The sequence below is a fragment of the Ptychodera flava genome, chromosome 18 (assembly GCF_041260155.1).
Source record: "Ptychodera flava strain L36383 chromosome 18, AS_Pfla_20210202, whole genome shotgun sequence".
Lineage (NCBI taxonomy): Eukaryota > Metazoa > Hemichordata > Enteropneusta > Ptychoderidae > Ptychodera > Ptychodera flava.
Window position 1 is genome coordinate 4,204,871 of NC_091945.1, and position 16,009 is coordinate 4,220,879.

Here is a 16,009-nt window from a genome sequence, read left to right on the forward strand (position 1 = left end):
TGCCATGTGTCTCTGCCAATGTGTGTCTCTTTATGTATGTATGTTTTTGCATAAGTATGTGTCTGTGTTTATGTATGAGTCTTTGTATGTGTCTTTATGCATGTACAAGTAATTCAATGGGTAAACACTCATATTCTTCGCTATATTTGAATTACACAACTCAGATCTTTCCTACAGAAATGTCTGGAGAATGCACACAGTGAGTTTTGAGATAAAAATATCCTCCAGTCAGCCATTTTGGATTTGATCACAATACAAGATGACATTCGTACAGAAATGAATGCCTCAGAATTTGATGTATTGTGATATATCAAACCATTTAAGAGAAAGCCATTGTTAAACAGACAGACAGATGTATAGATAGATAGATAGATAGACAGACAGACAGATGGACTGATAAACATAAACATACTGACAAATAGGTGAAGTCAAACAAATAGAGTGACATATTGACAGATAGAGTCAGACTGACATACAGGCAGATAGTCAGATAAGATATACATACAAATCTAAAACAGAAAGCTTGTCTCACTTTGCTAACATTATGACTAAAAATGAACACTGAAATAAAAAGCAATGAGATCAACGATATTCTTAGTTTATTTGCCTCCAATCAGAACCGGTGTAACAAATGTTTCTTCATTGTTCAATCAATGGGTAGTCTTGTTTTTGAAGGGGTATTCATTTTAACAATGCTCACTTTCTTGCCAAATTGCCAGGCCCTGAACATTGGTGCTCTATTGCCTATTTTGAGCTGGATCAGCAAGTTGGAGAAATTTTCAAGGTTTCATCCACCTGCCCAACTGTCACAGTGGATGGTTACGTAGATCCCTCTGGAGGAGACAGATTTTGTCTGGGACAACTGTCAAATGTCCACAGAACAGAGGCTAGCGAAAGAGCCAGGTAATTTAAAGATTTCTGGTTTTTGCAATTTTGAAATTTCACACACAACTCAGAATATTCTTAACGAGAGCCTGCAGTCAATGTCTGATGGTATGTTTTAAATTGAAAACTTATGATGTGTACAGGGGTTTCACTAAGTTTTGAAGTAAAGGGTCCAAACTATAAAGTAAGTGGCTCAAACTATAAAGAAAGTAGCTGACCAACTGCAAAGCAGCTGGCCTGACCACTTTGCGCTTGGCGAGGGGTGGCCAAGGGAGGGGGTGTTCCCCTTCCCGCCAAGAGCTGAAGTACATGGAAAAATGAGCTTTCAAAAATTTCACTCCGAACAGCGTTTTTATGCCCCATCAGACAGTTGAAGAAGTAACCTTTTTTGTCAATGGAGAAGCCCCTTCACAAATCAGACGCGACCTTGAAAGTGTGTATTTTCATGAGTATAGTATATGAAACTTTCTCAACAACATTCTGCATACCTCATATTTCCTTATCAAAATGGAGTAAAATGAATTCCCTCCCATTATGATGGATTGATTTATGGTTGTTAAATATCATGCTTGTGGGGCAGAGATAGTATGTACATTTTCATTGGCAGATAAAAAGGTCGCCACATAGATGTGTGATGTATTTCCACAGCTTTCAAGAAGGTAACAAAACATTTTAGCTATCAAAGAGTATAAATTTTCAAAACGTAGCTGACAAAATTGTGAGTAGTCTCTGAACCTTTTCAACCTCTGTGTGTCCAGTTAAAGTTCCAACTTTGTCCAAGGAAACTATCAGACCCTTCCAAACCCTTGTTATGAAAGGGTTAACAGCTTTACAAGAGGGGCATTTTCCTTCACACACTGACTCAGTGGTTTTCTGTTGTCTTCTGTTCCAGGCTTCACATAGGCAGAGGGGTTCAGTTAGATTTGAGGGGTGAGGGTGATGTCTGGGTCCGATGTCTGAGTGATCATGCCGTGTTTGTACAGAGTTACTACCTAGACAGAGAGGCTGGCAGAGCACCTGGTGATGCCGTGCATAAAATTTATCCAAACGCTTACATCAAGGTAGGTTTCCTCTCCATGAAACACTATTCAACCTCTATCTTGAAATTTTTCTATCTACAGTGTATAGTAACAGTTTATAGTGATTTATTTGCAGTTTTTGAGATTAAAATCAACAGTTGTACTCTCAACAAACATTCAGCTGTTTCTTATAAACCATGAGCCCCGTAGTCAGACATAATGCATTTTGGTAGAAATCCTCACAAAGCAGTTGCACAGCTTTTGCCCAACAAATGATATTCATCCTCAAGAAGCCTACCAAATGCTATTAGCAAGACAAAGTTGCCGAAAGGAATGCTGATTTTTTTCCCACTACCATAGCAACGTTCTTGTGAAGACTAGTAATCCTGTTAAGTTTACCTCAGTTCTTCAGGTTCCTCTGGGCATGGACAATTATTTGAATGAATTACAGAATCACGTTACCAGGATACCATAATACCTGCCTGTACAGCCACCCTTTCATGATCACAGGCCCTCATGTTGCATGTGACGCCAGGCGCAATTTACATTAGGTTCTATGAAAATTTCTTTTCTTTACTTTACCTGAAGGTATAAATGTATAAATTCTCTGCTTTCAAACATCTACTGTTAATACACCAAGTCTAAAAGGTGGGACCAAACGCTTGAATTGTGCATCACTGAGCTAGGGGGTCCAAATCTGTCATCCAATCATTGCATGTGTGACTTACAGTGTTGCCATATTTTCTTTTGTATAGGTGTTTGATTTGCATCAGTGTCACCAGCAAATGAGACAGCAGGCTGCGACCGCTCAGGCTGCCGCTGCAGCACAAGCTGCAGCCGTTGCAGGCAATGTACCAGGCCCACAGTCTGTCGGTGGTATTGCACCGGCTGTCTGTAAGTTATTATTTTGTGAAAACTTCCATGATTAATTTTCATGTAGTGTTTCTCTTTTGTTTCTTGATCATGGATAGTTTACATAAGTTTTATTTTTTTGATGATCTATTCATTTTTTGTATTTTTGTACTCCTTTACCTAAACACCCATATTTTATCAGAAGACATGAAAAGATTCCTTTCAAGATTAACTTGCAGGGACATATCTACATTACCTTTATAATTCGAACCGAGATCAGATTAGAAATCAAAGAAAATGACTTGTTTGCCACCAAGGGTTAGAGGATCTAATTAATCTTTTGAAAATTTCCATTTTATCTGGTAGTGCAGTGAGTGCTTCCCTTTTTGTTGTAAGATTTGGATTAAATTTCAGAAAGCACTTGTCAACTGTAACTGTCTTTGATTCAAATACATAGCAGCAGGTTTCATGAATCTGAAAAGAAATATTAAAATTCTTGATATTTTTCTTAAATTAATTTTGACGATTGTGTTACTTTCATATCTGTCCAGTCTTCAACTGTTCACAATAATTTATGGTTTTTCTGTCTATCTTTTCCAGCATATTCCGCTGCTGCAGGGATTGGAGTTGATGACCTTCGCCGTCTTTGCATCCTGCGCATGAGTTTTGTGAAAGGTTGGGGACCAGACTATCCACGGCAGAGCATCAAGCAGACGCCGTGCTGGATCGAGATCCACCTTCACCGAGCTCTTCAACTTCTTGACGAGGTTCTACACACCATGCCTATTGTTAACTCTCGGGGTTTGCCCGAACTCTGAGTCAACGATGGCTGAAAACAAAAATTTATACCGCTGCAGTAAGAAATTACACTAGTCCCCATTAGTGATCTGTCGCTTCAATTCTCTCTCACAAACCATTCTAGAAAAATCTCATAATCTCAACAACAAGTATTTCCTGCATGTCTTTTTCCATTGTCTTTCATTTCTCGCTGACATACTTCTTCTGTTCAGAGTTTCAGGGTTTGCCAAACTGCATTCTGGGTGTTTTGCTGACACCTGGTTTGCTAATTTGACGCCTTTCTGATGCCTTGACTTCGGTCTGGCCGTTCGATTTCTATGATGTTATGATATACTTGTACATAATAAACAGTATAAAGACGTTTTGGTAACTGGACTAAATAGAGATAGGTATTTCTAGAAAAGTTGGTAGAACACAACAAACATTTCAAAATGTGCTTGGAATAGTTTTACATAGTAATTGCCTATGAAGATGTCAGATTCTGATGATGTGACACAAAAAATTGGCCTGCAACTTGGTGTTTTATTTCTCAAACCATTCATTGCAAGTAAACAACAAAGAAAAGTAACTGGAATCATTGAAAACATGATATACTTAGAAATTTTAGAAATGAAATGTTTCAAACAATAGCACCAGGAAAGAACACACATACCAAGCAGATAATGTCAGTTGCATGAAACTTTTGAACCATTTCATAAATCATGTCCTTGTCTTTCCTTGCATTCAAAAATCACTCCAGTGACTAACATGAACTAACATTTCTTTATTTTTAGCATGATTGGCCATAGAATTTGTAATGTGGCTGCTTTATGCTGTATGACTAATTGACATTTTCTCAGTGAACAGTTGTTTCAGAGACCATCAATCATCCACACACCATGCCTGTTCCTCACCAGTTACTGTTGAAACTTATTACGAAAACAGCGCCACCAACTGTTGTTTTGATTGGTCCTTTTGTTCAGTTGAGATGATACATTTCTTGTACTGGCAGAGAAAACTTTCAAAGTTGCCAGTTTTGAGAAGCATTCTTCTCTTTGCTTTCAAGGTGTACACATATTTTGATGATGCAATCCATAGTACACACTTTTAGATGACATCATCCAAGTACACAAGTTTTGCCTGGAGCAGCAACTGAAATTATGAAAACTGACCTCTCACAGAAGTCAGCAGACTTAGATAAATAATGCTTTGATTGGAACAAATCACCCTAATGATGTCTGAAATATTACTTTTAATATTCCTTATCTAGTACTGACATTCTTAAATGTTAAAAAGTAATTCAATCACACTGATTCGTTCTTTGACTCTAACTGTGTGAAATGGAAGTTGTCAGACATGGTCTGTGGAAAGCCTGATTCAACTTCAGAAGAGCAAGATACTGGATCTTCAAACTCAATTTGTGTGTGACTTGATTGAAAAAATGTAACAAGATATAGATTGTGTACGTTTCTCAAGTAATGTTCAGCATGAGAGAATCAAACATGATATTTTATTCTGTTATATTTTCAAATCCTCATCACATGTTTTCTACCCTCTTTGCAGGTTTTGAATTCTTTGACTCATCATGAACTGTGACCTCTGACTTTTGACCTGTGAAAAGTAACTGGGCCGTTGTAATGAACTCCATGTTCACTTCTGGTGGAGAAGAAAGGACATCCAGTGAGGTTTAGAGTACCCTCTTTTTCCAACAGTGCGTAAAAGGAGCAACAGGTTTGCTGGACAGGATTAAATGTTTAGCAGTTTTGCTGGACATGAAGAAATCTTCAGCACTTTTGCTGTCCTAGACAATATATGGATGAAAGATGTCACTTAAACAGTGATAGCAAGTAGTTGTAAGGACAAGCACTACTTCCATCTCATTTCTCAGCAAATGATTTTTACCAAAAAAGATTTCTGCAGCTTTGTGTTGAATTTATTAGCCTGAGAAAGCAGGTCTTGAAAGATATAAATTTAAGTCGTATTTTTCCTTAAAATATCATCTTTAGTGATATATAATTTAGAAGTTTGCAGCTGTTGTTGTTTAATTTCATTTGATTATTGACTCTAATTATCTCAGACCATGCTGCAAATAGTTTTCTCTCAAGTCTATTTTCTATCTCCACCTCATTCAGTCGTTCAAAATCTGAAGTTTTCAAGAATTTTAGCCTCAAACCCCATTACACAGATGTTAGCATGTCATTGATAATTTCCTCTCTCAGTCCATGTATGTCAAAACAAAGGATGAAAGTATCAGACGCCATCCAAAAGTGAATGTGAATTGTGATGCTTCTTTTTGTGTTGAGTATTACAAAACATACAGGAGTTGTAATTGCAATTTCCAAACCTACCGCTTCTCAGGTCAAAGTTACATGCTGCATTGAAGTCAAATGGCATCAAAGTCATTCCACACAGATACTCATTTGTTTCTTTCTGCTGTGCAATCAGCAGTTTTTTCAAATAACTTGTCAAAACAACTGAAACGGAAACATAACTGGAAAACCAGATCCATTTTTGCTGCGTACACTGGTAAGTTTTCATGTTGCTGAGAACCGCATTTGATAACAAACCCTCAAGCAACAGAATAACATGATATGGCAAAATCTCACAAGATATCATGCCAAATTCTTAAAAAAGCAAGTCTTTGTCCTCCTGTTCCCAACAAAATTATTTAAGGTTATGTAACACTTTGTTATCAGCAAACCATATAGTTGGTAATCTTTGCCAAGTCATCGCACTCATGTATTTTAGCTATGACTTCAAGCTCACAGAGGTCAGTGAAAGTTGTAAGATGAAAAGTGAGGTGTGCCATCAAGTGGCAATTTCCACAGCTTACTTTGTTTATGCTCACCAAACTGGTTCAGACGTTTTCAAATAGCACTGTCCTTGACATAAGTAGCATGAATATGATTTGTATTAAGTAAACAGAGGTCTTCATTTCAGCTTTGCGAGGGTGCAAGTCATGCCTCTAGCATTTATTCATTTGCTAATTTCAAAGGCTTGTAAATTTTAGTGATAATTTCCATTTTACCAATTAATTGCTCCATGAACTATGCTGCAACTGTAGAAGATTAACGGTGAAAAATTTAGGTCAACATTTTTATACATCAGTGTGATATTTGTTAGTTTCAATATTGCCCTTGATCATGAATCCTAGACAGACGTCATCTCCAAACAGTGACAAAATGATCAAATATGTCTGAAAAAGCAAACACTGTATCAAATAATGTGGCCAAATGTTGCCATGAAAAATTGTTCTCTTCATATTTCTTGTCTTTTAAATTATATTATCATATTTGCAGTCCGCTTCTTTTTGAAATCAGCTATCAGATGATGCAGTCATTTTGGGGATAATTTCAAAGGCATGGTTCAGTACAAGTAAATGCATAGAATGAACTATCAGATGAGTTTGATGAAATTTCTGTTGGCGCATAATCTGCCCATTCAATACATAATTGTGTCTAATATTGTAGAGTTGTGAATTTGTTGTATAAAGTGGAATTTGACATTCCATGTCAAAATTTGCAAATATGTGCTGGTGAGAACTAGATAAATGTCAGTGTTGATAATTTTATCAGTGTATGTCAGTTTTGCAAAGTGAGTTACTATTGTCTGAGTGTTTGTCATTCTGTTAGGTTTTTGTCAGCAATGTTGTGATATTTTACAAGCACCACCAGTTAAGTAAGAATCCCCACCGATGTGATTTAAGTTGTCAACACCAGCAACAAGGTTGCCATGTCAACGATGTTATTGAACCTTCTGAAGGAGCACAAGGGTTCAAAGGTCAGCTGGCATGCTCACAAGCATTCAGAGCACCTTGTCTATTGCCCAAATACCAACTGGGTGGAAGATTATAATAATTGCCTTGATTTTAACACTGAATACCACAGACAGTCAGACTCTTGATTTTAAACATTCAATCTATGGGAATAAACTTTGATGTCTGACTGTCACAGGTATACCATAAGGTAGAACAATTACCTCAAGATCATTTCGTTGATTTTCAAATATACAAATAGTATTCAGATATTTTTTCACATATCAAGAGGAAGAAAGTCATTACAAATCATATTTTTGGAATAATTTGGCCACATAGACACTCAATGTAATAGTCTTGCTGGCTGCAGACTTTTTTTAGCTTTCTCATTATGCTCTGCCGGTAAATTCTTGACCTTTAACCTTGTCAGAGTTACAGAAGTTACAGAAGTTTTGAAACATTAGAATGTATCGGTAGTTCATTTTTTTGTTGGACTAAACCCAATTGTGTCCTAGGAAAAATGACACTTGTTCATGCTGGATTTTTGAATGACAACGTAGTAAATTGCAAGTTATGATAATCTTACATTGGGTTGAGAAAAATTGATCCTTTTAAAAAGCTCTAATCAGCAGTTAATCAAATATCGTAATGATTACTTTCTTCCTTACTGTTTGCTGCCCTCTACTGTCTGAGAGATAATCATACCATAAAATTTTGTCATACATGCGGTTTTATCTCACCAGATACAGATACAACGGGCAGTATGGGCAACCTTTGACCCCCAAAATTCAAACCATGAAATTAACATTTCTTTTTCAATTTGAACAGCTTTGTTTTGAAGGGTTCACAACATTAGAGTATAGCATTTAAAGAGTAAATTGAGAAAAGAACAGACATTTTGATCAGGGAACTGTATTATGGCAAAATGTACTTGATGTTTTATAGTTTGAAATGATTGTTTATTTTAGGGAAATCATCAAGTTCACTGGTGGAAAACTGAAACATCCTTTTTCCTGTCTAAAAGTTTATCAAAGGTGGTGTTTTCAGAATTGTAGAGCCAATTTGTGTTTATGGCACAATGAGGAAATAGCAAAGAGCAACATTTTATCATTTTTTAGTACACCTCAGATATTGTCAGAGATTGTTTTCAAGGAGTGACATTATTCAAAGGAAATGAATTGTCAAGAGTTACAGCGTAAAAATGTTCAAGGTATTTGTTGTTATAGAACTGACTAGCACATGGTGACCATATCGTGGTGTGGTCTGTACGATCTTTTATGTTGAAAGTTTTCAAGAAGTGGTTGATAATTCTGTAAATAGCTGTTCAGTACATACGTCTTGAGGTAATCATCTACAGCAATTGTATAATTCCCTCTATATGGAATGGATTGACCCTGCTGTTTGTTTCTGTGAATGGCTGGGTTGTTCCAAATCCTGAGATGAAGGGGGAACTGAATTGTGCAAAATACCAAAATGAGTTTCAAGTGGTTTCTATGTCAAGTGAATTTTACTTTTTTTAAGACCAGAAAAAATAGAGTGAGAACTGCAAGAAGAACAAAACATTGAAGCAGGAATACACTCAGGTAAAAATCTTGTCACCGTTCTATGCTACCTTGCATCGTTTACAACAATATTTCAATTTTTGGAGAAATTTGTATTGTTCATTGGTGACGATGAACATTTGAGTATTTTCATCTGAGTAAGTGGTATTTTGCAATAAAGGCTAAGAGAGAGTACACAGTTACCAGATTTTATGGATAACTTTTCCATGTGACTCTAGGCACAAGAAGAAAACCAAGGTTTTCCATGAACTTTTTGTGTCTTCCCCAACACTTCATCCTCTAAACCTCTCAGACTTGTCTTTGTAATGTTTGTCCTATAGAGGGCGGTACAATTATGTTTCAGCTTGTTCAAGTGAGGGTGGTACAATCAGGCTTAAAGGTCATGCGACAAAAAAATTTTGAAGACAAAGCAAACAGCTTGCGTTTTATTGCCATAGTAACTGTAACCTTTTGCCATTTTTTACAAAAGATTTACAGGTCATATCATCTGCAGTTTCTTCATCAACTCTTGGAAACATATCAAGTCTTGGTATTCGGCATGTCACACAGCTTTAAATTTATGGCCGGCATTGACATTGATGACTGTTTGTGTCAACACACATACTTTCCAGGATTCAAAATGCAAACCTAGCATTCACACTAACTAGGAAAGCTGAATACTTAGTATTTCAACATGCTTCGAAGAGGAGACCGATAAAATTTACAGTTCAAACAAAAATGCTGTAAGAAATTGTCAGAAGTTACAGATGTGGGCTTCCCAAACCCTTTGGACTCTGTTCAGAGGATGATCTCTGCATTTCAGAGGTCACTGTTTGGTCAAGGGTCAAAGGCTGTTCAGGGGTAGATCTCTGCATGCCAGAGGTCACTCTTGGGTCAAAGGGTTTGGGAACCAAAATGCTCATATATATATGTCATGGAATTGAGGTTAGATTTCACTCTTGTCCATGAACAGGAACTTGAATACTTTGGGAAAAGTCAAAGATTGTCTTTTGTTTTGCTTTTATTATTTTATAACTGGTGTCATTGGCAGGGGTAGGGAGTTTCTGTACTCTCAGAGTCACAACGTAACCCCTAATCCGTGAGTGGTATTTCTAAATTTCACCAAGTTTAAAAGGACTGTGTCCAGTGAAAACTTTAGAAATCTATGTTATTTTTTTTTCATTTTAATTTGATATATGTATAACAAAAGAGTGAAATATAGGATGTGTTGAATTCACACATTTTCTTTATAGTGTAAAATGCACATGTGAAACTTTGTGTGTTGCTGCTGCAAAAGTAAGAATAGATATTTGTGGTATTTCACAGAAAAATTGAAAAAAAATTCACCCTCATTTTGAAACCCTGCAATCAGAAATTTCATACAAAGACTTAGTATAACGCCCTCTGTAGACCTGATGTACTATTTGTAAATTTAAAGGGGAATTCTGGGCTTTTTTCCTTTTCTTTTTAACTTTGAGAGTGGTCCAGTTTACTGTATGTGATTGAATAGTCTTAATTGGAGTAGTTTTCAGTTGGCAATGATTTGGAACAATAGCTAGAAGTATAAGGTAACTTTTTTTCCCTTTTTTAGTGAACATACATGAAATAAACATTACACTTGTATCATTCATGAAACTTTTGTTTGACTATTTTATGTTCCCCATTCACAAGCCAGAGCTCTACTTCTGCTTGTCTCCAAGATGTTAGCTAAAAATATCATGCTGTTACCGCACAACTCTAAGATGTTGGCAGAAGTTGGTCTGTTGCCGCAAAGAGTCTAGTGGTGTATGTATGGCCACAGTATGTACTGCATCAGACTGTTAGGTGTTATCAACCAAGAAACTTTCAGGATGAGAAATAACAACACTGTTGTCACCAGTTGGCCGAGGGGTAGGCCTTGCCGAATATTGAATGTACATGTGTACAGTGGTCACACAGTGCACCAAATAATGTTAATCACCATGTAGAGATGATCTTTCTGTAGAGGATGGGTGTCTTATTGCTTTCAGTGTACTTTGTGTGCTGAGTGACCACTTTAGAAAAGATAACAGCAATAATAAAATTAAATGTCACAAATATCTTGAAAATCATGACACATGCATTAAGTTTCTGAATCAATTGTTATGCAGGATTGAATCTACCGAAATCTACCATTTCATACTTTTAATCTGGGCAATTTCAGTTGTACTGATCTTTCTGCACAGGTTTTGCACCAATGAATAAGCAATTACACTGGTCATTCTGCACAGATTTTGCACCAATGAACGAGCAATTACACTGGTCATTCTGCACAGATTTTGCACCAATGAATGAGCAATTACACTGGTCATTCTGCACAGGTTTTGCACCAATGAATGAGCAATTACACTGGTCATTCTGCACAGGTTTTGCACCAATGAATGAGCAATTACACTGGTCATTCTGCACAGATTTTGCACCAATGAATGAGCAATTACACTGGTCATTCTGCACAGATTTTGCACCAATGAATGAGCAATTACACTGGTCATTCTGCACAGATTTTGCACCAATGAATGAGCAATTACACTGGTCATTCTGCACAGATTTTGCACCAATGAATGAGCAATTACACTGGTCATTCTGCACAGATTTTGCACCAATGAATGAGCAATTACACTGGTCATTCTGCACAGATTTTGCACCAATGAATGAGCAATTACACTGGTCATTCTGCACAGATTTTGCACCAATGAATGAGCAATTACACTGGTCATTCTGCACAGATTTTGCACCAATGAATGAGCAATTACACTGGTCATTCTGCACAGATTTTGCACCAATGAATGAGCAATGACACTGGTCATTCTGCACAGATTTTGCACCAATGAATGAGCAATTACACTGGTCATTCTGCACAGGTTTTGCACCGATGAATGAGCAATTACACTGGTCATTCTGCACAGATTTTGCACCGATGAATGAGCAATTACACTGGTCATTCTGCACAGATTTTGCACCGATGAATGAGCAATTACACTGGTCATTCTGCACAGGTTTTGCACCGATGAATGAGCAATTACACTGGTCATTCTGCACAGGTTTTGCACCGATGAATGAGCAATTACACTGGTCATTCTGCACAGGTTTTGCACCGATGATGAGCAATTACACTGGTCATTCTGCACAGGTTTTGCACCAATGAATGAGCAATTACACTGGTCATTCTGCACAGGTTTTGCACCAATGAATGAGCAATTACACTGGTCATTCTGCACAGGTTTTGCACCAATGAATGAGCAATTACACTGGTCATTCTGCACAGGTTTTGCACCAATGAATGAGCAATTACACTGGTCATTCTGCACAGGTTTTGCACCAATGAATGAGCAATTACACTGGTCATTCTGCACAGGTTTTGCACCAATGAATGAGCAATTACACTGGTCATTCTGCACATGGTTTTGCACCAATGAATTAGCAATTACACTGGTCATTCTGCACAGGTTTTGCACCATGAATGAGCAATTACACTGGTCATTCCGCACAGATTTTGCACCAATGAATGAGCAATTACACTGGTCATTCCGCACAGGTTTTGCACCAATGAATGTGCAATTACACTGGTCATTCTGCACAGGTTTTGCACCAATGAATGAGCAATTACACTGGTCATTCTGCACAGGTTTTGCACCGATGAATGAGCAATTACACTGGTCATTCTGCACAGGTTTTGCACCAATGAATGAGCAATTACACTGGTCATTCTGCACAGGTTTTGCACCAATGAATGTGCAATTACACTGGTCATTCTGCACAGGTTTTGCACAATGAATGAGCAATTACACTGGTCATTCTGCACAGGTTTTGCACCAATGAATAAGCAATTACACTGGTCATTCTGCACAGATTTTGCACCAATGAACGAGCAATTACACTGGTCATTCTGCACAGATTTTGCACCAATGAATGAGCAATTACACTGGTCATTCTGCACAGGTTTTGCACCAATGAATGAGCAATTACACTGGTCATTCTGCACAGATTTTGCACCAATGAATGAGCAATTACACTGGTCATTCTGCACAGGTTTTGCACCAATGAATGAGCAATTACACTGGTCATTCTGCACAGGTTTTGCACCAATGAATGAGCAATTACACTGGTCATTCTGCACAGGTTTTGCACCAATGAATGAGCAATTACACCAGGAGGGCAGTCTTCCTCTGTATACTGAATTTTTAAAAATGTGTTCAAATCAAATTGTGTAATTTGGTAATTTAAGTAAAATATAAATCCTAATCACATCTTCTGTAAAAACGGAAAATTTGACGTTTGGCCAGTTCATATCTTGTTAAGAATATATCAGACTACAGGGATGCCCTCATAGGCAATAAAATGTGAAGCAAAAGGGAATCTTATTGCCTTCAGAATAAGATCTAGAAATATGTAAATTGGCCAAAAAATTAACACTTCTATTTTCATGATCATTTGAACAAATATGAATCCTGGTCCTACAAAATTCCATGAAAAATTTTAACGAGATGAAATCTGCCACTCAACATATGCAAATTGTATGGTAATTTCTGAAAATCTGAACGGGAGCATCACTTAAATATATCAACTCAATGTAATGTCAGAAGCTATTTGATCTTTTTTTCATATCCTTCATTTTGAAATTTCAATATTTTCTAGTCATTTGCATATTTTTGAAGACAAAAAACATTCAGCTGCCATACTTTAGAACTTTTGGTCATACTTTCAGTTTTCTTGTTCTGTGTATCAAATGCTGTTTCCTGTCCAACTCCCTGTAGCATGTTAGTATACTTGTCAACAAAGCCGATGCACGTTCAATAGCTATACATTGTATTATCGTTGACAAATGAATTCTAGTCTGGACTTGAATTCAATTTTCAACGACAACGATAATGAATTTACAAATATAGGATGTGTTAATAGGCTAAATACGTACTGGGCATTTCACCATACCTCAAGGATTTGAACCTGTAGAACTGGTTTTTGCACATTCAAAATATTCTCTCTCTCTCTCTCTCTCTCTCTCTCTCTCTCTCTCTCTCTCCACACGCTCTTGGCTGTGATACAATGGACAGTATTTAAAAACTTTGTTATTGGACATTATATATAGAAGACGTATTTGTAAAAGATAGAGGCATCTGTTATTCTGGTACCAAAACTTGTTTAAACGGCATAAGTAGGTGCTATTATTTGCTCTTATTAATGCATCATTCACAGTTAATACAATTATGCATTTAACTTATGCACTTTACTAACACTATGTGAATTGCAGTGACCGCAATTGCAATTCTCATAGGTTTGTTGAATGTGAAGTTTCTTTACACAACTCGTTCAGACTCTGCATTCATCAGCAATGTAAAATGGTGACCCTCTCCCATGCTATCAAAGTTAATAAAATGTGACCCTCGCCTAAAGGCAAGAATGTGATCCTCCCCGTTCCTCTGACCAACTCCTCATAATAACTGAATGCTCCCTAAACAAGGATGACTCTACGGTGGGAAACGAGAATTGAAGTATCTTTACTCACGAAAACAAACTACCTCTTGCCAAATTTATTTCTTGTACGTTAGTTCCTCCCCCAGCAGTAGCTTCATCCAGTGTTTGCTGAGTTTTGTAATTTTTGCCTTACCGCACTCCTTGAGTGTGTTGTTGAGCAATAAAGTAAAATAAACTAAAGTAAAGTATTGCTTTCTTTGCTAACTATTTACCAAAGCACTCTTCACTACGGTGCACAAACCTCACAAAGGTTCGACAAACACTGGAAATAGGACAACCCCCCAGCGCCCATCACCAAAATAAAAAAGAGGATGAACCCCCTCTCCCCAATGGATCCATCTCCCTCCCCACTGGCAGAAGAAACTGACCAGTCCTTAAGGATGTTGACCTTGGTGACCCCGCCGAGTGATGTAACTCGGTAACTTGCAGTCTTAAATGAGAGGGGTCGCGGTCCTCTGAGCTGCCCCTGTACGTGACTTTCCTTGCAAAAGATGTAATTCATGTAAGATAGCTTCAAGTTGATGCCATATGTCAACATTTACATTTTACTTTGTGCATTATGAAAAACATGTTTTATTCCTGTTTATATCAATTAACTTACTCGGATCACGGTGCTTGGATACAGTGTTTACAGTGGCAGAATGTGTACTATACGACCTTTGAGCGCAGTTTTGATACGACCACTTCCCTTTAACCAGGGATCTCATTCCCGGTGATGTCACTGTCGGGGGAAATGGGTATCCATGCGTGTTCCTAAAATCACGGGGAAGGGAGAGTTTTTATTCCCTATCACGGGTCCGTGAAATCGAGAAAAGGGGGTACTTTTCCAAAACCTGGCCTAAGAAAGGTTTGAAATATTCCAGGAAATACCTATCAGACACTCAAACTTCACCAAAAGTTTCATTGTGCGTTTCATATGCTTTAATCTGCTTTATAACTGTGATTCGAAATCTAATGAATTTTATGAGTTTGACACTCCTGTTTCAAAGTTAACAGTTTCTTTTAGACTCTGATGTGTTAATATATGTGAAAACAATATCATAATTCAGCATTGACCTGACTCTAATATTACGTCTCCCTCTCCTGGATTTTGTAAGTAAGGGGGTATTTTTGGTCGTATTTTCTCCCATATTTCTCAAAATAAGGGTTTTTTTGTTGAAAAATCCCAGATTAGGGGTATCTTAAAATTTTGTGGAACGAGCATGGATGCCCATACTCTCTCTGAGTGTCACCATTGGGATCTTATTTTGGCCAGAAATCCTTATAACAGCACATTTCACCCCAAGGGTATATGTTTTCAACTTTGGACGCACAATATCGCATGAAAATATTTGGACCGTTCTCCAGACATGTCTTTCAGAGTGTAGAATATACTGTCATACAGAAGCTGGAATTACAAAAATGGAAGGACTGTTGTGTGGAAACTCTCATATGAAAGGCGAAATTTCGTTTGTTTTAGATTGACGCCAACGTACAATCGCACAAACGCGCACTATCATAATCATCAGAAACGATAGATATCACAGAGCCATGGCCCATATACCATGATAGAGCAGAACATGTGTAGTTTGGGAGGAGAAATATGTGATGTGAGTCTACAAGAACAATATGACGAGGTCCTAAGACATAAGACTTGTTTCAACGGTTGTGTAACCGCGAACCACGTCACTGAGGTGTGTATGTTGACAGGA

At 37.4% G+C, this 16,009-nt stretch overlaps 1 protein-coding gene across 2 annotated transcripts in view; it reads left to right on the forward strand.

Moving 5' to 3' along the window:
* The window catches only part of LOC139116670 (mothers against decapentaplegic homolog 4-like), an 86,742-nt gene extending 76,279 nt beyond the window's left edge, over positions 1 to 10,463 (forward strand). For both annotated transcript variants that reach the window (XM_070679251.1, XM_070679252.1), the window contains 5 exons: positions 720 to 903; positions 1,778 to 1,946; positions 2,660 to 2,798; positions 3,357 to 3,612; positions 5,097 to 10,463. In XM_070679251.1, the coding sequence (XP_070535352.1) occupies positions 720 to 903; positions 1,778 to 1,946; positions 2,660 to 2,798; positions 3,357 to 3,574 (710 nt within the window). In that variant the 3' untranslated portion in view covers positions 3,575 to 3,612; positions 5,097 to 10,463. The remainder of the gene's footprint in view (positions 1 to 719; positions 904 to 1,777; positions 1,947 to 2,659; positions 2,799 to 3,356; positions 3,613 to 5,096) is intronic.
* The last annotated feature ends 5,546 nt before the right edge of the window (positions 10,464 to 16,009 follow it).